General features: G+C 38.9%; 1 protein-coding gene across 1 annotated transcript in view; it reads left to right on the top strand.

Annotated features, from left to right (window-relative positions):
* LOC103058737 (thyrotropin-releasing hormone receptor-like) overlaps window positions 1-21,315 on the top strand; it is a 28,308-nt gene extending 6,993 nt beyond the window's left edge. Inside the window, exon 2 of the mRNA XM_025167738.1 lies at window positions 20,935-21,315. Within this exon, the coding sequence (XP_025023506.1) occupies window positions 20,935-21,315 (381 nt within the window). The remainder of the gene's footprint in view (window positions 1-20,934) is intronic.
* Window positions 21,316-24,007: the final 2,692 nt, after the last annotated feature.

Genomic DNA, 24,007 nt, shown 5'->3' with positions numbered 1-24,007 from the left:
TACAAATGCCTCCTTCCTATGAGTAAAGCAGAAAGGAGGCAAGAGTCAAATATGGGTCTATGTGTATTTCTATGTGTGTGTAATTATATACACAACACACCCGCATCAGATCAGTAAATTTTGATACAGCTAAAGTTACCATACATAATTCAACTGCAATCAAATCCAAAATCAAGCGGGAGAAGAAAAAAAAAGATAAATAAATGCAACATATACAAGGCCAAAATGATCATGTCCTTTTTTAACTAGGTAAAAGCATATCTTGCAAAAATATTTGCTTCTGGCAGTGGTTGGTGAGATGTTTCTGGCAGCATGAGCAAGGGAGGGAGGCCAAAAGACACAGATTAGTACAAGGATTAAAACATATATTACAAGATGCTTTTGTGGACTGTCTCACGCACACCTGATGTGGACATTATTATAGTGGAGATCTCCCTGTAGGATGAACGTGCTGCTATTATAATTGCATTGTATAGAAGTATCCTGGAAAAAAATGGTTGAGGCTCATTTTAATCATGGGGGGAAAAAAATCCTATTTTCATTTAGTAGAATATATGCATGTGTTTGTGAGTGGAAACGATGGCATTTTTTAACCAGTAGAGGGAGGCCTCCCACTTTTTCTTAGCACCTTGGTTATGGTTCTAAATTCCCCATTCTCACACCACACCCTGACATTTCTAATGGATTAGGTACATTTGGAGAAAGTAAAACATGTTCTGTTTGAGCAAAAGTGACGGAAAGAGTTCCAGTATTTTTTAGCGCCATTAATTAAAACAATTCTTTTCTTCTACTAGTAGAAGCATCATTTTATAAAGGTCTATTGTGTTCTTCTCCTTGAGCTATATAAAGAGATCTATAGCTTTATGCAACTAACAAACAAACAAACCCAATGAACTAACTTCCTGTGTGCAATACTGTAGTCTCTGAGGTATACACATAGGATTTTTTTCTTTAAAATCAAGGACTGAATCAGAAGGCTAAAATATTCATTTACTATATGATCTATAACTACCTTTGATTTACCTAACGCAGTTAAAAAGATATAACATATTGCATTAAATCTCCCACATTGTTTATTGTCCTCTGTAGAGCCTTCCATGTTTAAGATGGCAATATGATTAAGCTTTCTAATTCTTAGTTTGGAGGTAGGAAAGTTGAGATACAGTAATGATACTTGACTCACCTAACACAGTAGGCTTAGATATTATTCCTATCTACAGAGTGGCCATCTGTCCAGCATGACAGAGGTCCGGGCTATAACAGAACAAAAATCTACTTGAAACTTTCTGTTTTGTTTCAAGGATAGTTTTACTCAATTCTGGTTTAAAGATAATCTGGATTTGTATAACATCGTCAACTACAGTAACACAGGGCTGTGTTGTTTATGTTTCCACATGATGTACGTACTCAGACAGTTTTAAGATATTGTGTATCCTACTTTACAGAATAAACTAGGCCATTGCATCTAGCCATAATATAGTTTAGGGGAAGCGTATAGGATACTGTGTGAACACAGCACTTGTGTTTTCTTAACCTTAGTTAAGGCCAGGAGGTATGTGGCTTCCGTTTGCTTAGTGGCCAAACCTGGCTTTGTGAAACATGTTGAAAGCCACATTTCAAAAGTGGACAAGGACATGGCCCATTTTGGGGAGGAGATTTAAGAGGTGAGATGGGTGTCCTTAGTACCTGTTAATGCATAAGGCACCTCTATATTAAGTCAAATCATTGTTACAATAAGTGCATAGGTAGTACTTTCTCTTTTAAAAAGTAAACATAATTCAATAAAAAATGCAGAGGCATCCGAGAGGCAAGTCTTCTGATTGGGCTGGAGTTTTCTGGCATTTTTATGACATTATTTCACAGATGTCTCATGTGGTAGGATAAGCAAGCCCTGCCTTTGGAGGGTGCACTCTTCCCCAGAGTTCATCTGTTTTGAAGTGTATAAGCCAGATTCAGTGGGCTTGGAGGGCTTGCTACTTATTCTGCTGAAAACAGGCTTGCACTGTTGCCTCAAAGACCTGCTCAATGACCCTGCTCCTTGCACTGAGCAGGATGACATGATGAGACATTCCTACCTACCAGAGACACAGTGGAATTCTCTGCTTTCACCAGAGTGGCCAGCCTGCCTGCCTTCCATATCAATGAATTATTTAGAGTTATAGCAAGCAATCTTCCCCATGAATGAGTATTTCAAGAGATTATGGGGACAGTCTAAACACTGCAACCCATTAACATTAATGAGTTTTAAGTTCATGTAACATAAGCCCCCTGATTACATTAGATCTGCACTATGAGTGTAAGCAAGAGTGGATCCAACCTTGTAACTTTTCAAGAAATATCAGTGGCAGAATGTCTGCAAAATTCCTATGTTCAGTCCTGAGCTTGGAAGGTAGGGCTTGGAAGGAGCCCCCTCTGAAGCTATGGAGATGGAATACACAATAGGTAAGATGGACCTATAAACCTGACCCAATATAAACCAGCTTCCCATGTCCTGAGTTTATTAATTGTATCACATTAGGAGTTCCCTGGCCATTCATAGCCTAGGAATTCCTCCCTTAGAGAATGATTTTCTAATGTTGTCTGATACACACTTGTGCAAATTAAGAGCTGTCATCCTGAGAATAAGCTTGGATAGAATGGGGCATAAAGCACAATATAACCCACCATGTTCAAGAAAGAGTAAAAGTTCAATTTCTTAGTGAACCTCATTTAACCCTGTCATATCTATTCCAAAGTCAGCTTCCTTGAATATCATGAGATGTCCTCCCAGATGTGCGTAGGATTGCAGTCCCTGTTGCTTTTCTGAAATTGTTTTAAACCAGTGTTTCTCAACCTTAGCAACTTTAAGATATGTGGACTTCAACTCCTAGAATTCCTCAATCAGCCATGTTGTCTAGGGAATTTTGGGAGTTGAAGTCCACATATCTTAAAGTTGTTAAGGTTGAGAAACACTGCTTTAAACAGTACTATAATTCTTTGTTTCAATACTTTGTTCATTAGGCTCTCCTATGAACCTCTAGACCTCAGAAATGAATGATTACCATAGATACTTAATCAGGGAGAGTGGCTCTGAAGATAAATTAGTTAAATCAGTGTTCAATGCCCTTCTATTTGGAAGGAAATGGAAGGAAGTGCATTTATGAGGCTCAGAATTTAAAGCTAAATAATACTTCCCAGCTTTATTGCCACTACAAAAAGGTAGGAATTTAGATCAATCCACTTGTGTTTCAGTAAAAAATCTTGTTGGATATTTTTCTCTCTTGCCACCAGCTTAATTTTAGTACAGTAATTATTGATTTGCTGAGAGTGAGGAAGTCATCTGGATATTCTCTTTCACATTCATACTTGACTATCACTCTTATCTATCTTTCCCAATTTAATTCTGACCAAAAATAAAATCTTATATACTGTATCCAGCATTTATAACAAGGACTTGTGGAGCATTCTCCAAATACAATAGTCAACCCCTTCCCAAAATGTTAAGTGCCACCAACAAAAGGCAAACTGTGTTTGACTTAAAATCTAAGGTTTCAATTATTGATTTTGGTTGGAGGTTTCTGAGGGAACACACACACACACACACACACACACAATATGAAGATCTTTGATAATTTATTATGAATAGTAACTTTATTCTCCATTTGTCCAAGTCATATAAAATGGTGCAACTTTCCATTTTATTGTAAGGTGCCAGATTTACTATAGCAAAACACTAGACAAGTAAAATATGTCTTTCTTTGGATGAATGGTATTTAAAATTGTGAGAAATACTCTTGGCTGAAATATTAGCAGCAAAGAATCATGAAGATTCCTTTAACTGAAGATTGCTTTATTCACACTGGGTTTCAGTTTTTAAATTTTATCAACAAAGCAAATCCTAGTCCTTGCCTTAACCTGTAAAATTCATCCTTTGTGATCTTAAAGTATATGTGTATGTGAGCACACACACACCTATGTTCCCAAATCAGGTACTTATATATTTTGACATGTGTATTTTGTTTTTCTGCTTTTTTGTTGTTGTGTTTCTGTTTCAGCATTTTCTTGATCAGTAAACCTTTAACTGAAGTTTAAAAAGAAAAAAGAAAATCAGGAATGAGAAACAAAAAACGTAGTGTAAGCCCTAAGCTGAACTAAACAGAATTATAAAAATACTCCTTCCAAAATTAATCCCCTGGAAAATACTGCTGCTGCTTCTTCCCCCAAACTATTCACCTTCTCTTTCTTCCTGTGAGAAACTTTCTGAGAATCTGTTACACTTTGTTACAGAAGGGAAAATATCTCTGAATTATGAATGGGAGGGGCTACTAGATCTGGCTGCAGAAACCTGAGTGACCATTAGATGGCAGGAAAGATACAGTTTTTAAGTGTCTCTTTGATAGCCATTTGTGAGCATTAGATGGCCAGAAAGACCATTACATGATTGGGTGACCATTAAATGGGTGCCCATTAGATGGCAGGAAAAATATAGCTTTAAGTGTCTCTTTGCTACCATCTAGGGATCATCTGGATTTTTGCGACCCAGATCTGATAGCCAGCCCAATGAGGGATAACTCTGCATCCAGTTTATTGTTTGTGAAAAAATATCAGGATCATTAAGCTATGCATGGGGAAATGAGTGACTCCCCTCCTCCCCAGTGTTGAATAAGGAGATGCCTGCTCCAATGAGTCGATGTTTGCCAATGTTTTCCAAAAGGAAATATACAAATGCATCCTTCCAGGTTTGCTGGTAAGGGTGGGCGTGTTTCTTTTTTTGGTTCCTTTGAATCTAAGCTGATGAAGGGGCAATTTCCAGGAAAAGGGTTTGAAAAAGCATATGGTAGTTCAACTACATATGGTAGTTCACAATTCTGAATGGCTGCAAATAACCATTCTTCAAGACAGATTATGGAATAGTGGCTATCTTCCTGAGCAGGAGGGGGGATGGCTGATATTCATGTGTGAATAAGCTTGCTAAGAGATTTAAAGGCATTTACGGTATAATCACCAAGTGAAGATTCTGTTGTAGACTTTTTCTGAGCAAAGCAATCCTGAAGCCCCCATATTTTTCTATTGTTTCAAAGACGCAGTGGCCTAATGTGCATTTAGCTGTTTTCAAAATGCATAGATACTGTGTCAGTAACGCAAGAAGAACCAATAACTTGGAACTGCCATTGTCAATAACCATGTCTTTGTGCCGCTCAGTAGCAGTTCTATCAAGAACATCATCACTTCTGTGTTCTAGAGGTCAGTGAGACTGCCAGCAGGGCTATCCTGATTTCTGGGAAACTTCCCAAGCACCATTTGGAAACCAGATGAATCTTTCCGATAGCTAAGGTAGACTGTCCAAATTGAAGAATAGGCAAGAAGAACTGGTATCAGGCCACTGTGATATATTAACTGAGCACCTTGTGGATATAATCAGGTGTTAGCAAGAGTCACCTTGTTACCTCACTGTAGCAATTACTGGCACTGGTTAACCCCATGGCCACCAATAAGTGACAAAGGAATAATTGCTATCTTCCCCAACACCAGATTATGTCACAACTGCTCTAAGATATAAACATACCTAAGTTTGGCCTTGTACATTGGGCCCATGATGTCCTCATTGTCATCATGGTTGACAACCCATCATTGTCATGGCTGTCATGAAATCCAACCCCCCTCAGATCCCACTCCCAGGGATGGAAGATTGAAATCCTTTAGTATCATCAGCCTGTGTATCCACCACTAGCTCCAAGGTAAGATCGAGCAGCTTGGACAGGAATGTCACTGTGCGTTTGGGAGGACAGTGCAACTGAAGCACCGCTAGTTTGTCCCTCTGGCCCAACTGCACAAATAAGGCTTCACACACAGCCACCTGAACAGCAGAGCTTTTGGTAATCTTCAGGGTCTCCTGATGGACATGCCATATTTACCCCCTCCAACCTTGGGATTGAGCTTAATACATTACCTGAAATCTAGGTGAGCATAATCTGTCAAAGGCACCCTCTTGTCCTCAGCCACCCAGGTTTCAGTGATGCATGCCTAATCTGCTTGAGTGGATCATGTGATCTTATTACAGCTACTTCTGACATTTAGGAGCATCAGTCAAAGACCAAAGTCTCCAAAAACCCAGCTGCTTGGCTGTCAAGGTGAGATCAATGGCCCTGAAGAGGGGATTGATCACAGTTTTGCATCCCCTTTATCCTGAGATGGCCTACCCTCTGTTTCACACCATACCCTTCTCTGCTTGTCTTCCCTGCTCCATACGCCCACCACTATCCCTGCTCCACCTAAGCAAACCCAAGAGTTGATTCTCACAGAATCTCCAATAAAAGCCTTTACCACACACTCCCTCAGAGAATCACCCACTTTTCCTCACCCTACTTCACATTCTCTCTCCCTGCTACTCCTCACCCCAGTCTCATCCTATCCAGGCAAGATACTTAGACAACTTCCTGTTCAATCGATCCTTCAGACCCCACTCCCCACAAGTACCTTCACTCAATCACCCTCCATTTCTCAAACCATTTGTCCAATCTCTCCCCTTCAGCCCTCTACTCTCTTTGATCCACATTATAAAGCAAAAAAAAAAAAAGGCTTCTTATTCCAACAATGAGAAAATTGCCTATATTCCAGGATATATCAGGATGATTATTCATGCTTATGAGGGCAAATGAAGGCGGACATTTTCTGCTGCTTCTTGGTTTTCTTAAAGCCAGACAAAGCCTGCTTGGAATACTGTGAAAACAGACCTTAGGACATATTTCCTTCTGTTTTAGAAACTGATGTCTTATTCCTCATTCTGGATGCTGTTCTGAGGCTCACTGTGAGGGGAAAGTCAGTAAATGAAGGCATGAATGATGAGATGGAAGAAAACAATTTTTCTCTCATAAAAGAACAGAGCTTATTTAATCATATATCATCCAGAAGACACACTGAAAGAGGGCAGGTGATTGTTCAGCTCAGTGATTGGTACCAATGGAAGAATGAAGCCATTCTTGGTCATGGCTCATGATAGCATAATCAAGCTATATCAGTAGTGAATACAAAGTACCAGTGCTAGTGACTCCAAGCCTTTCATATAATGCATGAGGTTTTTTTATGTCATTTCTAATATTGCCAAGATCTGTCCTTTGTTCTGATATTCATGTTTTGAAGACCACCCTCCAGTTTTTGATTTCCACATTTAAATATACATCTCAGCCTGGGAAAGAAGTAGTACAGAATATGCTCAACAGGAGTGAGGAATTTATTGCCACAGAACAACTTTTCTATGATGAAGTGTTGATTACCAGAAATAGGTGGTACCCTTTTTTATTTCGAGAAAAGATCTCTTCTTCCTTTTAATGAAGAAGACTTCGACCAAATGACTTCAGTGGTTTCTTAGTCTGCTAGTCAAGAGGTAACTATGGATGGATCTCTATTCTCCCTTTGAACAATTCTTTATCTTTAGACTAGTGATTCTCAACCTCATGCTGGCTGGGGAATTCTGGGAGTTGAAGTCCACACATCTTAAAGTTGCCAGCGTTGAGAAACACTGCTTTAGATTATACTTGGAATAAACTGTTGTGCAAAGGGAGGTGGTTCTAATAGGGGATTGTCGTCTATCAAGCTTTAAAATATAGGTCTGTCATCTGACAGCGATTTAAATAGACGACTGTAATTTACAAAGGAGAATCCAAGCAAGCTTGTGGCAGAGATTTCTGTCATTTCATGTAAGAGTGAAGTGCTTGAGGCATTATTTGACCAGTCCTCTTTGGAAAACTGAACTTTTTTTTCAATTTAAAAGTTCAGGGACTGATCCTACTGCCCTGAAGAAGTTTAATGCAAACTCTGCACTGGGAGCCTAATTCTTCTTTGTTTTTAGGCAAAAAAATTATTTATTTATTTATTTATTTATTTATTTATTGTCATTGTTGTTGTGTTGTTATTATTACAAGAAAAAAAGAAAAAGAAATAATGCTGATACGAATACACACTGAAAGGGATACAGAAAACATAGTAAGGAAAGAAAAATAAAAAAGCAGTATTAGCAATAAAATATGACTAACAAATATCTAACAGCCAGCAGATAGCTAATATATTCTAATAGAGCATCAACAACTTAGATACTATAAGACATTTCACATTCAATTTCTAGCGAAAACATGTCTCTATTGAACTGTAAAATTACTTGGTTGGCAGAAATGCAATTGATAAGAGGAAAAAGAAAAGCTATACATAATAAACAATGCATTAAAATGCTGTAAATAATGTGTAAGCTATATATCAGATTGAGAGCCAGTTTGGTGTAGTGTTTAAGGCATCAAGCTAGAAAGCTGGAGACTGTGAGTTCTAGTCCTGCTTTAGGCACAAAGCCAGCTGGGTGACCTTGGGCCAATCGTTCTCTCTCAGCCCTAGGAAGCAGGCAAAGGCAAACCACTTCCAAAATCTTGCCAAGAAAACTGTCCAGGCAGTCACCAGGAATCAAAAACTAACTTGAAGGAACAAAAAAAAAAAATAATCATATCATATTAAAATACAAATTCTAGAACTCAAACTTGGGATATGGCAGAATTCCATATGCAGAATTATACTCCAGAAAAGGTTTCCAAACAGGACTGAACTGTACATCAGATTTACTTTTTAGATATGAATTTGTTTTAGACATCCAGGCATATTCCACAGCTGCTGTAACCATTCTTCCATATGCGAAGAATGAAAACAGGTGGAGTTTCAGTTGTACCATCACGGCTTCCATCTTGAATTTCTTGCTGTGCTCTGTGGATGCCCTTGTTCCTATAAAAGAAGTTCTTATCTTCATCACAATTTCTATAGTTTTTTAGCAGTATCCTGCAGTTAGAAAATATCCTGACTCCAGTACCACTCGTCCAGCAGTTCAAATGCTCCTTAAAAAATGTAATATTTACAAAAATCCTTTCTTTCAATACTTTGGATACTTTGCTTGGTTTCTGACTTCACCAATTTCTAATTCCATTTAGAAATGTATAGATTGTTTATAATCTTATTATTTACTGGAAGACAGTTAATTTCATTACTTTACTCTTAGTAGTAGTTGAGAGATAAGACCAATTTTTTTCACTTTGTAACTATCCTTCAGAAATGCCTTCTGAGTTCTCAGCCAGAGATTAGAACATTATGTTATCTTTTACAGTTGAAATAAAAATGTAGCTTTAAACCAAGCGTTCAGAATTTTTACAATCTTCGATATTTGAGCACAAACGTATTATTCATAACCATGGTTAGAAGTATAGCTTTTCTTCTCAGAAACAGGGAAAAAATAGGAAAGTTTTTCTTTGATCATCGATCCAGAGTGCCCATTGTTAAAACAGGAGGAGCTTTGATCGCACCATGACTTTTTTGACGACGCTCTGGTTGAGATGGTACTGGGCAAAAAAGTGTGTACTTCAGCCATTGGCAACTGCTGCCCTCCAGATGTATTCAGCTGCAGTTCCCAGACCTCCCAGCCAGCAAGCCCAAACACCTGAAATTCTGGGAGTTATTGTTCCAATATACAGTATCTGGCAGGCGCTAGCTGGTGTATACACAGAAGTTCTCCCTCTTTGAAACTGCTTTCATTCCTGTTGGAAATGGTCTACCTTCCTCTCAGAAGCTGAACTGGCTTTGTTCTGTTTTATTCCTGAATATACTGAAAGTTGGGGGAATCAGTTCAAACAGTCTTTAATGCTCACTCTAAAAGCGGGAAGTGAAGCTGCTTCTTCTTGAGGATTTCATTCGACTGCAGTGTCATTTCCCCCACCCCACTCAGCCTCTTGGCATTCTCAAAGAAATGAGAATCAACGTTCTCAGTCAGCAATAAGCCACAAAATGAAGCCCCTTTCTGAGTCAATTCAGTAGGCAAAGAGCAATACTTTCCAAATGCTCAAAGGGAACATTGCTCAATAGCCAGAGGAGGGCTAGATTCCTATGAAGCTGTTTCAGAGTATCACCATTGGAATACCTTTAGTCTTTACAAACAGTTTTAAAATAGGTTCTGGTTGAGGATTGCAACAGAATAGCTAAATTCTCTTTGTCCATGCAGGACTGTGTGTTATTCTTTGTCTTCCTGTGTGGCTGAAGGCCCACCTACATCTGACATTATTCATAGTTTTCAGAAAGTATACTTGGTGTGTTTCTGTTTGTTGTTGTTTTTTTGGGTTGGGGGGAAGATAACAGGAGTATAGCATAGTGGTGGCCACCATCTTTTGACTCCTCCCTGCAGTCACCCCTGGAGGATAAGCAGCTGTGGAGCCCTGAGCACAAGTGACTCCCTAATCCAGATGTGGGACCTACCTGACTTGGATACTGAAACATTGCCTCTCCCTGACCGTTAAGACAGCAATGCCAGAAAAAGAAGGGGAAAAATATGAAGTACTAAAGTAGATGGCAAAAACGTATGTAGATTTGCTCTTCCCTCTATATAGGGAGAGAGAGAGAGAATAAGGCTGGATGAAGAAAAATTGAAGTCTTTGAACTGTAATGCTGGAGCAAATGGTTGAAAAAACCTTGGACTGCAAGAAGACCAATACTGGATACTTGATGTGTTAAAACCAGAACTGCTGATTGGAAGCATTAATAAAGAAATTAAATCTTAGATTGTTTTGTTACAAAATGCAGCAGCAGGCATCATTGGAAATACCAGCCTGCTTGGAAAAATCATAGGCAGTCGAAAAAGTGGCCCACAGAAGCCTAGACGGCTAAATTCTGTTAATGATGACATAAGCATGGGCTTCCAAAAACTCAGAGAAGCAGTTACTGGCACATAATCCTGGTGAAATGATGTTCATTGGGTTATTGATTTATTTATTACAATTATATCCCACTGCAATCATATATAGATTCGTAGCTGCTCACGGCATAAGAAAACAGTAAATCACCACAACAAATTAAAAATGCAAAAACCTGCAATAAAAAATACAACAATGTACATCCCAGGCGGCATCTGGTGTTAGCCTCCAAATGCCTTCTGGAAAAGCTCTGTTTTCGGTAGCCTTCAGAAGGCAACTAAATTTGTGGCCAAACATACTTCTCATGGAAGGCCATTACAGAGAGCCAACCCCATGACAGAAAAACAACCCTGACCTCTCAAAAATGGGGGACAACAGCTGCTTCTCCTGGCATGATTGAAGTGTCAGGATGATTCCTGTGGACAGATGCAGTTTGGAAGGTCATCATCCAGTGCCAAGCCATAAAGGCTTTATGGGTTAAAAACGGCACTTTAAATTGCAGTTGGAAGCTAATAGGAAGGCAGCGCAGGTCCTGCAAAATAGGTGTGCTATGTGTCTGCTGACAAACACCCGTGAGCACCTGGGCCACTGCATTTTGCACGGGCTGAAGTTTCCAGGTGGTCTTTAAATGCAGCCCCATGTACGGCATGTAGTAGTAGTCTATGAGCATGGTGATGAGGGCATGAACCACCGTGGTCAGGTCCTCCTGTCCCAAGTCAGGCCGCAACTGGCCCCCCTCGTCACCTTCTGCCATAAATCCAGAAGAACCTCTAAATCATAGACCTGCTTCTTCAGGGACAGTGCAACCCCATCCAGAGACAATAGAGGGACATAGAGGAGCCTCAATGTACAAAGAGCTGGAAATAACTGAATGATTGAACAACTCATATATCTATTTCTGTGTCTAAAGTGGGAGAGATAGAAAGACAGATTCAAAATTAGAGACAATTATTATAATGAAAAGAAAAATAAAAAAAAAACAATAGAAGGCATCAAATATGTACTGAAAATTGAGGGAGAAAGAATATATACTCATGATTTTCCTTCAAAACATCATTAACCTAATCTCCATTGTTAGCAACATTATCTTGTCTGCAATGAACACCTTTCTGTTAAGCAAGAAACTCAATTTTTTTTAATGTCTTTAGGCCCCCCACCATGTTAAAACAAATATTGTAGGTAAAGTAAAGCTGCAATTCTATACCTAGCAGTAAGCCCAGTTGAATTCTCTGAGTATTTTAAGTGTGCCTAGATATGTATTGACAGTATCCTATGTATAAAATTCTAACCTTTGCTAGCCCTATTCTTCAAGAAATAATATTTGAGCATTCAGTTGGAAGTACAACAAATTCTTGTCCTCTCTTGTGGACGATTACATTTGTTGGAAAGTGGAAGAAGGAATAAGGGTATCTCCTATCCTGGACCTAGTCCTTGTTAATCAGGAGGAATTGGTTGAAGAAGTGAAGGTGAGAGGAACCTTGGGGGAAAATGACCATATTACCCTTGAGTTGATGGTATTAAGGAGAAAAGGAATAGAGAAGAGTCAGAGACATATTGGATTTCAGAACAGCGGGTTCTGATGAGCTGAGATAGAAAGTAGTTCAGATGCAATAGCTTGAAATCCTGAAATAGAAAAAGGTCCAGGAAAGTTGGGAAATTTTGCAAAAGAAGATACCAAAGGCCCACTCATAAACAATTCCTAGGAGGAGGAAGAATGGGAGACATCTAAACAACAAATAGTTGTTGTTGTTGTTCAGTCGTTAAGTCATGTCCGACTCTTCATGACCTCATGAACCATATCATGCCAGGCCTTCCTGTCCTTCACTGCCTCCCTGAGTTTGCTCAGTTTCATGCTCATTGCTTCAGTGATGCTATCTAACCATCTCATCCTCTGCCGTCCTCTTCTCCTTTTGCCTTCCATCTTTCCCAGCATTAGGGTCTTTTCCAAAGACTCCTCTCTTCGCATTAGGTGACCAAAGTATCTGAGCTTGAGCTTCATTATCAATCTTTCCAATGAGCAATCAGAGTTGATTTCCTTTAAGATTGACTGGTTTGACCTCCTAGCAGTCCAGGGGACTCTTAAGAGTCTTCTCCAGCAGTGGATACATAGAGAGGTCTTTAAAATCCTGAAAAGGGCCATGTATGGGAAATGGAAGGAGAGGCATATAATCAAAGAAGGATAAGAAGCAATTGCCAGAAACTTTAGGAGTGTTTGTGAGGAAAACTAAAGTTCAGAATGAGGTGAGGCTTGCAGAAAAATGCCCCAAACCATAAAAAGGCTTTTTGAAGTAATTTAAGTGAATTCAACTCTCCGGGGATAAATGAATGATATCCTAGGGTACTGAAAGAACTAGAAGTGATTGCACTATCACTAACTGTAATATTTGAAAACTCCTGGAGAACTGGCAAGGTCCCAGCAGATTGGAGGAGAGCAAATGTTTTCTCTCTCTTCAAAAAATGGGAAAAAGGACTAGAAAATTACACACCTGTTAGCTTTGTTGGGCAAGACCCTCAAGCAGTTTATTAAAGAGAATGTTTGTATTTGGGTAGAAATGCAACAATTAAAAAGAGCCAGCATGGGTTTGCCACAAAGAAGTCATGATAGATTAACTATCTTTTTTTTAAAAATAGAATTACTTGTGTAACATATGAGGAGAATGCATGGAGATAGTGTACCTTGTTTTCAGGAATGCATTCAGCAAAGTTTTTAATGATATCCTCCTTAATAAAATGATGCAATATTATTTTCCCTTCACCATCTTGGTAGTCCTCTCTAAACTTTGATCATTCAGCCAATTACAAGTCCATATAACAATTGCATCAGTTATAGAACTCATAATTGGCTGAATGATCAAAGTTTAGAGGAGGACTACCAAGGTGGTGAAGGGATTGGAAATCAAATCCTCTGAGGAACAATTAAAAGAACTGGATATGTTTAACCTGCAGAAGTGAAGACTGAGGGGTAATATGATAGTAGTCAACAGCTATCTAAAGGGGTAACATAGAGAGGATAAAGTATACTTGCTCTCTGTTGCTCCAGATAGTAGGACCAGAACCCAAGCTAAGGTGAGCTTGTGACACCAATGCTCTGGGCTCTGCACTGTCTATTAGTTTCCATGTGCAAGTCAAAATGTGGGTTTTTATCCTTGGTCCTACAAGGCTTGGTACTAAGGCATCTCCAGAATTCTCCCCTTATCTGGTTTTAGGTCAACTTTTTAGCAACTCCCCACTTTTATGAAGTAAGAAGGGAGACCCATAGGTCTTGTTTCTCTGTCATGGTACCTATACTTTGAAAACTCTCCTTTTGTGAGATTTGAATAATCCCCTACCTTATTAGGTTTTAGGAATGATTAAAAACAGAATTGTTCAAGAGGGCTTTTGACGTCTGAATGTGACCATCTAGTTATTTATCATTTTAGTTTGTTCCTGATATGCTTTAGCAGATCCTGCACCAAAAGAGATGTGTATGGTGTGGGTGTGAGTGTGTGTAATAGATGATCCTTCCAACCCTATGATTCCAAATATTTACATGTTACCATAAAGGAAGATACATTAAATGCTTCAGTGGAGGCAAACAACTCTTAGATCCTTTTCAAATTCAGATGAAAGTGCCAGAAACAAAAAAAATAAGTAGGAAAGCTTTTTTTTTTTTTTTTTAATCTGCGCTCAGTCATTGCTGACCCTGCAGTGACTGCTTGGACGAGTCCTTGCAGTTTTCAAGGCAATTGTTTCTGAAGTGGTTTGCCAGAGCCTCCTTCCTAGAGCAGAGCCCAGCTGGCGAATGCAGGAGGCAGGGTTTCCGTTGCTTCGCGCCCTTTTTTTGGGTGTGCACGGTTTAGGAAAGTCTAAAGAGGATTTTTTCCTATCAGTTAAGGAAATTCAAGGAGTAGAATGGCCTCCCTTTTCATCTTGGAAGGACAGTTGACCTCTGGAAACCTTAGCATTGCCTTCCACTGCTTGGTGCCTCTAGATGTGTTGGACTTCCAAGATTTTCAAGCAGCAACCTCAGCCAAGGTCATTTAGAAGGCCATTCTAAATGAAATTCTGGGAGCTGATCCAATACATCTGCGGGGATCTAGGTTTTCCTGAACATATATTTCCTACTACAATGGTTGGAAATGGGATAAACATTAGAGGATGCCAGCTTTTATTGTGGGCAAATCCAGTTTTTTATATTCCCTTCCACTGTCACGTAGAAAAAGGATTTTTGTTGTTGTTATAGCATTGTGAGGCAGTTTGTTTACTTCTAAAACTATTTCGTTATGGATTTTACAGGCTTTTCCATTCTATACAGTATCAAGGAGGAAACTAGCACAGCAGGAAGACAGATGTGTAGAACAGAAAGGGACATTTTGTAAACAATTTGCAAAGTGTAGCTACCAGTCATTTCTACACCTCATCCTTGGCTTTCCACAAAAGCTCCTAGTGAGTGATTTATTGCAGTGACCGTGGTGAAAGCTTGACAACAATTATTGCTGAAATAAACATATCTTTTAATGATTAATTTCAAGCCTTTCTAGACTCCAGCATGGATTCAGATCTGGTTTCATAAAATAAATTTCTACTCCAACAGTTTTAAAAATATACAATGCAGGAATTGAACAATATGTATATCAAGACTTCATTAACACTCTGAGAACAGTGGAGTATTAAGAATGGAGAGTTAAAATATTGTTCAGAGCAGCTATGCACTGGATCCTCCCACCTTTAAAAAAATGAATTTCATGGTACTGAAGACTCCTAATCACTGTTATATCTACAAAAAGCTGTAGCTGAATGGGTGATTATCACCCAGAGCATTTGTGTTTAATTCAAAACAATGCCCTCAGTTTGCTCAAAAAATACTGTTAGTGCATCATACAGACAAATTAAGTGTAAAATGTTTGTGTATGTGTGTGTGTGTGTGAACACATTTGGCAGAAAAAAACACTTTGGGAGTTATAAAGAAAACACATTAAGGATTAAATTTGATTAAACTCAGTGAGATCTATTTCCAAGTGAACACGCAAAGAGCAATCGAGATGCTGTTCTTAATTTAAGCTCATATTCTCTTGTTGTGCTATGGTTTAAGGCAGATGTAAGGAGCTCAACAGTATTGTTACCTACAAATATTGAAATTCAGGATATTCAGATATTTTGCTTAATAGCCTGGAGCAAGAAAAGGATTGTCTGTCAACCAAACAGCAGATTATCAAAGCACTGTACAGTAGTTCAGTGCAGAGACAAGACCACTTAATTTCTATTGTGGAGGTTTCCATTTACACTGTGAATTCTAATTAAGTCATTGCTAAAATAAAGTAAGCCAGAGTCTTGGATTATGCACGTCAGAATCTCTAGCAATGAGGAATTAATACTAGACAGACTAAAGATCTTCATTCAAATCCGGGTTTATTCATGGAGGCAGTCTGTAGTCTTTGACTAGTCGCATCTCATGATTTGGAATTCCCCAGACTAGAGGCAGAACAGCTTTAGATTTAAATTAAGGAGATTCTGGAAACAAAAAGGAGAGCTGATTAAGACTTTGCTCTTGTTTTATCCTCCAGGAAGGTTGGAGCAGAAATATCCTAGTTTACATAATATACTAAGCCAGGGCTAAGGTACTCTTTCCAGCTGGGGGGTGGACATGCATTTTATGTGTTTATTTATTATAAATGGTTTCAATCAAATGACGCTAAGTGAGTTACAACATAGCATGCAATATGTATACTACATCAAAGTAGAATAAAAATTATCAGAATTATTAGATAATCTATCAACATAGAATCGGCATAATTATAGTGTAACCTTTGCACTCTGCTTGGGGATTGCAAGATTGATGCCTAATTATATAATATTATCACTGGAAAGGGTAGGCCTAAACCTCTTGCCCCCTTTTTAGCCTTAGAAAGGTTAAGGGTAAATGGATGTCTTAAGTCCTGGAGAATAGGAACAATTGGTGTGAAAGAGTTAAGAAGTGGAGTGTTAGCCTTAACTTCTGGAAAGCTTAGGGCATCTGTATGGTCTTTTAAAATCCTCCCACTCACCAACCCAAGACAAAAAAGGTTCCAAAATTGTTGGCACTGCTGATCCCAATGGGCTGGCTGCCCATCCTTGCACTCAGGTGTATGACTGAAGCACCATTGCTCACTTGTAAATGAAGAGCATGGGACGCAAATAGGGCTGGGTGAGGTGTGGTTCAAATGAAGCCTAAGCTTTGTTTGAACTCAATTTGACATTTTAAAGTTGCCATAAACAAAGGATCAAGAATACTGGATGGCAAGACCTGTTAGGACCTGAATCAAATGAAGCCTGAACTGAGCCAACTCTGGATTAGAAAGGGTTGCTTGGAAGGATTGCATAAAAGAAACTTATTGGCCTTCTCTCTAATCAACTGAAAGATGGAGTTGGCAGGCAATTTTAGTTCACTGAAAGGTCTGATGGACAATAAATCATAGTGAAAGCCTACTTTGAAGTCTGAGAGGTGATGATAAAGCACCTGCAATTCCACATGATTAGAATGGCCAATTAAAACCATGAAATGCAGCTTTGATTATAGCAACCCCATTTGATAAAGGAAGACTATAGAATTTCTTAGAATCTTTCTGAAATTATAAAACTAAGAGGTAGAAATAATAAGAAATTCTATTATTGCAACTGAAATACATTTAATCTGTGTAATTGTGATATTAGTATTTTTTGAATATAGTCCTCTTATAATGTAGTATTCAGAGAGAAGCAAGTCTGATTGGATCTGATTTAACTTTGAAAAATGGCTTTAACTTTCATTAGCTGTGGTATACATCAATGACAATATATCAATATATATTTTGCTTTATTAGTATATTGGTATCAGCCTCACTGAAGGAGAGCGGAACCTCCTGCCTTTAAAGAGGCTGTGGTGTGCCCCTTTCTCAAGAGGCCATCCTTGGATTGAATGGTTTTCTATAACTATTGACCAGTGTCCAATTTTCTGTTTCTGGGAAAGGTTGTTGAGAAGGTGGTCAGTCTGCAGGTGGTGAGAACTCTGAAAGAATATCTAGACCCATTTCAGTCAGGTTTCAGGCCAGGATTTAGTGCTGAGACAGCTTTGGTTGTACTTGTAGATGACCTATGATAGAGCCAGAATAGAGGTAGTAATCCAAAAGCCTCTCAGTGGCTTTTGACACCATCAACCATGGTACCCTTCTGAGCCAGCTATATTGGCTGGAGACTGGGGACACTGTTCTGTGGTAGTTCTCTTCCTTTCTCTGGGGCTGGTTCCTTTCTTTCTTTCTTTCTTTCTTTCTTTCTTTCTTTCTTTCTTTCTTTCTTTCTTTCTTTCTTTCAATAAGGAGCAGCCTATGGCTTCTATATATTGCTGGACAAATTTCCATCAACTCCATCCATCATAGTCAATTATTAGAACTGATATACAGTAAGTTGCAGCCTAAAATAAATCTGGAAGTCAGCAGATACTTCATATCTGTTTTAAACTCTACTCACTTCTCAGCTTAATTTCTTTCTGATATTTTCTCCATCTCCTGCCTCCAACTGTTACACCTACTACCTCTTTTATTTTTGTATTTTTCAGATTTCCAATTTATTTGATTTTTGTTCTTGAATGCTTCATCCCGATGGTGTCCTAAATAGACCACTAGGTATATTTTGACCTTTGCCTCCTTGCCCTCCTGCAGATGCCTATGGAGGAGGGTTGTTGTTGAGTATCATTTAAGATTGTTCTTCCTTCTTGATTTAAATGTGGTGTTTAATCTCATTCCCAGAGACAATATTGGTGAGTCTGGCTACCTCCTCTATGACTTCTGTTGTTTTTATGCTATTTTTATTTTATTTGAAGTAAATGTTAGACTAAACATTTGTAATAGGAATGCTTCCTTATCAACTCTAAAACATACTTGTGTGCAATGTTCATCACTGTTTCATATGAGGTAGAAGGTGGCAAACACAAGGCCACAGAAATGATGTCAAATCTAACATCTTGATCATTAAGCAGCTTCAGAGAATGCTTATTCTCTTTGACACTGAGTCCTGACTATTCAAATAAGGGAGGGATATATGCATCCATTCCTAACCAAACTGATACCAGTGTTCATGTGTTGTGAATTATGATGCAAGTTCTACTATTTTAAACTTGCATGACATTATGGGTGGAGTTCATGTCACTAGGTATATTTTGACCTTTGCCTCCTTGCCCTCCTGCAGATGCCTATGGAGGAGGGTTGTTGTTGAGTATCATTTAAGATTGTTCTTCCTTCTTGATTTAAATGTGTTTAATTTCATTCCCAGAGACAATATTGGTGAGTTTGGCTACCTCCTCTATTGATCAGTGCCTTCTTTTCTTGCTCATGTTACTCAATAATGTTTTTATGCACATCTGTTTATGACCCTGCTAGCCTTTTCCCCTTTGAATTCCCATCCAAAGGGAGCTATTGATAGACTAATTTGTCAAAAAATGAGGTGGTAGAGCTGCGGTGGCGCAGTGGCTTAATGACGCTGAAAGTTGCCGGCCAGAAATGGTTGACGCTTCAGCGGTTCGAGTCCAGCCTTCGCGTTAGCAGGGTGAGCTCCTGTTTCCTCCCCAGTTCCTGTAAACCCAACAGTTCGAAAACTCACGTGAGTAGATAAATGGGTACTCTCACTCCGGTGGGAGGAAAAATGCTGGCGGCGCCTTGCAAAAAAGGAGTCGGGAGCAGTTGCCGGTAAGCGCGAAAAACCACGTGCGCCCAAAAAGGGCGCGAAGCAACGGAAACCCCGCCTCCTGCGCTCGCCAGCTGGGCTCTGCTCTAGGAAGGAGGCTCTGGCAAACCACTTTTGAAACAATTGCCTTGAAAACTGCAAGGACTCGTCCAAGCAGTCACTGCAGAGTCGGTAACGACTGAGCGCAGATTAAAAAAAAAAAAGAGCCACATACAAGCTTCTGTAGAGATTATTGCAATCTCCAGGTACAATAAAGTGTTGGAAAGACACAACTTCTTGAATTTTAGTCCCTCCCCCCAAATTTACTCAACAACCTATTTTAGTTCTGCTTTATATTGATGCAGCTATCCTGCCTATAACTCAAGTGAGCCTCAGGTGGAGCCCCCGAGCCTTTGCCTTTTATTGAGGAGAGAAATGACTTACCATTAATTATGATAAAACAAAAGTAGCATTTTTCTCAAAAAGTCATCTACCATCACTCATCCAGTCATCCAACTTCACTCTTGGAAAATTAATGGGTTCTCTATTAAACATATTAAGATATTGAAATACTTTTGCATTTCCTTTCAGTTGTTGGCAATCTGGAAAGAAGCACTAAGAGTAATTTCTCTCTGGGCCCACAGATTTGCAAATGCCATTTTGAAACTTTAATGGTAGCAATTATACACCTGCTGCAATGAAGATCTTCAGATGAAATGTAATTAACCATCTGTTAAACACTAAGCAGTTTTGTAATCCCCATGATTCAAACTTTCTAGCAGTAGTGCAGTACCTTTTTAAGAACTTTGATGTGAGTCTCTAGGTATCTTTCCAATACTTTATTGTACCTGGAGACTGGAATAATCTCTACAGAGTCTTGCATTTGGCTCTGCCACCTCAATTTTTGACAAATTAGTCTTTATCAATAGCTCCCTAGCTTTCCTGACCTTACAGGATAATTACATATCAGTATGGCATAGATTTAGATATAAAATCATGCTCATCCTTGAGAGGGCCTCACTGGAACTGAAGCAGCAGATCTTTGATAATGATTTCAAGAGAAACCTAGGCACGAGTCCATTCTTGCCTGGAACAGTTTGACCGGAAGACCATTCTCCAATGCCAATTTTTGTTAACATTTTATATCCATCCCATAGATGAGCTTTCCCCATTGCCAGACCCAGTATTCTGACCTCCAAATTATTGGAGGAAATTTTTAGTACTCACCTACGCAAGAACATGTATGCCTTTGTTCAGCAGGTGAAATCGAATGCTTCACACCTGCTTCTGTACATGCTGTTTTCGTTAGGTCTGGTGGGCAGATCTAACATTACTGCTTCTAGACAATAGCTATGACAGTTTGGAAGAAAATAATTTTGTCCCCCTTTTAGATGATTGATCTCCAGAATGGTAGCCGAATGTTGTTCAGTCACTATTTCTAGTCATTTTTAAAATTGAAGCTACTTTATTTATGTTTTATTCATGTGTCCATTTATATGTGTGTGTGTGTGTTCTCTCTACTATAATAAGAAAATCTTGAAACTGCTAGAGAAGATGTAAAATCACTTTTTTTTTGTCTTTTTGTCACTCAAAGGTGACCAAGATGCTGGCTGTGGTGGTGATCCTTTTTGCCCTTCTGTGGATGCCATACCGTACCTTAGTGGTGGTCAACTCCTTCATGGACCCTCCTTACCTGAACAGCTGGTTTGTCCTCTTCTGTAGACTCTGCATCTATCTGAACAGTGCTATCAATCCAGTCATTTATAACTTGATGTCCCAAAAATTTAGAGCTGCCTTCAGAAAGTTATGCAAGTGCGAGCAGAAGAGAACTGAAACTGCCACACACTACAATACCCCCGTCTTCTATAGCACCATGAAAGACTATTCTCATGACAGTTCTGAGCACAATGTAACAGAACAAGAAGATCTCAATGGCTGCCCCCCAATAGCCAGAAAAGGTAATCTTTCCAAATAAACATGGCACATAATCACTGACTTTGGATGCAGAAACCACCAATGTAGATAGTTTCAGGAATACCTGATCAGCATGCTAAAGATCTAATATTTCTTTTCTGCATTTGGATGTAATAATTCCATAAAGTTATCTAAATTGCTGTATTTAATGCTAACTTGGGCTCAAGTGTGGCTAATATTAGTTGTGGCCAAGATTTGTTGTGGTACAATGGGATCTCTCACTTTGTATCAATAGCCTTTTCTGAGCATTCCTCTCTCAGAATATGCAGTCACTGGCTACACTCTGTCCATGGTATTCCCACCAGCCCAAACTTACTGTTGTCCATGCTTTGAAAGAAGAGGATCAGGAAATGCGAAGCTTCTTTATCTGAAACTTTTCCCCTGGATCAGGAAGAGGAGGACTCATGGGATGAAAGTCTAGACAGAAGAAGCCTCTTTTATCTTTCTTTGGGGCCTGATGGAAATAATTGGACTGGACCGGACCTATGGGCTTCAAATTTCCCATGTCTGTTCTAAAGGCTGGTTGAAGTATCTCATTGATGGAAGTGGCAGATACTCCTGGAGAAGAAACGGAGACGAAGAAAATTTCCATGAATAAGTTTATCTCTTCTGAAATGAGATCCTAAGTTTTATGCCCTTGATTAAGCATAAAACTTTGTATCTTGCTGACTCAAGGGAAATGTAGTATATTGGGCCTTTCTAGGACTTTTCACAGTGTCTAACTGTTGGCTAATACGGATGTTTTTATTGAGCATGCTCTAGAGATACAGGACAGGCTTCCCTGCGGTTAGAACAGAGTCAGTGGAAAGAATGCTGTCTTTTCATTCATTAGGATTAGGGTCATCTGGTTTGATACTTCTGTACTGACAGTTGTTCTCCAGTTCTTCAGGACAGAGATTATTCCTGGAAATATTGAGGATTGAACCTGGAGCCTTTTTCATACCAGTATGTGCTTTGCCACTGAGCTAGTTACTTCCCATCTGGTTTATTATGAATATGAAGAGGCATCTGAAAGTGTATTATTAATTTTAAGTATGTAAAAGTGAAGTCCGTGCAGGCTGGGAAATCTGGAAACTGATGTTCAACACTCTGGGAATTCCTGGTTAGGAAACCCTGTAATAGAAAAGCCCACCCCCTGGAGATATGATGCAGATAACACATCCAAGGTGCTGGAAGTAACTGAAGTAATGTCTCACATGATGATCTGGTTATACCTCTTTTTGTTTTTTCAATTAACACAAATCTAAGTCTTCAGTAGCTGAGCAACACTATTTACACATTCCAAGTTACGCTTTCAAGTTAATTGTGACTCTATTTTTTTTTATAAAAGGGCCCAAAAATTTCAGTTGAACAATAACTTTGTTCAATTACAGTACAAAATAGATAAAACATAATCCTTAATATGATTTTCCTAGTAGAAGGCCATAGTCCTAGATAAGTCCTGCTTCAGTTCTATTCCTTTTCATTAATATCAAATTTCACTGTATTTCCCCATTTCATATAAACTATAGGAATCTGTAAGTACATAATAAAGAATATCAACATTTTTAATTTCCATACTCTGAGATGATACATCTCTAATAGTACCTGTTCAGCAATGGTGATTAGATGTTACACTCCTTTGGTGGTACTCACTCAGTTCCAGTTTAGGTCTTCTGACAAGTTGATTTTGCTTGACCTTGTTTCTGATTTTTTCTCTTTCAGAATGCGAGGACTGCTACTTCTCTGGAATTCCAAATATCTTCCATTCTTCATGGTGTTTCTGTTAGTCTTAATTTCTGATGTGGAGCTGTTTGGGTCCAAAGTGGGAAAGGTACTTCAGATCTGGTGTGGCTATGTTAGCAGCACTTCCTAATTCCTCAAAGTAGCCATACAAGACCAGGAAAAAGTGCACTTCAGCAAAAGAGATGCTGATAGGGTCCACAAGGTCACTGTAACTCAAACATGTATTTTCTTGGGCTCATGCAGCTAGTGTGGAGGCTATGAAAAGGTGCAACTTCTTAAAGGAGGAACACCAAGTTCACACTGGATCATAAACACCTTTCCCACTTTGGATCCAAATAGCTCTATACCAGTAGTTTAATAATACAGGATTGAGGTGTCAGATGTTGTTCCTGTTCGTCTGAACATCTCTTCTGAATACCTAATTTAATATGCAGTTCTAGGAAAGCCTGAACTGTATGATGGTTATCAGTGGAATTTGTAGTCTCTTCTGCATTTGATGTACATGTCCTTGAAATCAGATCAGTGAGGGTTCAAGTTTGTTTGCAAGATCATTGACCTATTAGTAGCGCTGATCATAGATGGGAGTTCCGCTATAACTTAATAAACATAAACGTCAATCTTCCTGTGGTAGATTTCAAGGTGCAGTTTCAGTTTCTCTTTCTGCTTCTCCATTGGCTTGTGGATGATGGGGAAGAGCAGGCTGTAATATGACTGAAGGTTTCCTTGTGACTTAGGGATCATTAACTGTAACAAGTTCATGGCACTATCCCTATCAAACCATTATGTATATTTTTAAAGCAATTAGTGGCAGTAGGTCTTGCAAGACTGTGACTGTATTTGAAATCTGTAGATACCTGAAAAAACAGTCTGTAACAACTAAGTTATTATGACCTGTAATTTCACAATTATTAGCTCCCATAATTTTCATTTATTTATCTGGCAATGGTGTAACCATCAGTACTTCTTTT

Source organism: Python bivittatus, unplaced genomic scaffold (assembly GCF_059951505.1).
Source record: "Python bivittatus isolate LINGU-HERP-01145 unplaced genomic scaffold, Pbiv_v1 ctg000700_np1212, whole genome shotgun sequence".
Lineage (NCBI taxonomy): Eukaryota > Metazoa > Chordata > Lepidosauria > Squamata > Pythonidae > Python > Python bivittatus.
This window is presented reverse-complemented; position numbering and strand designations above follow the sequence as displayed.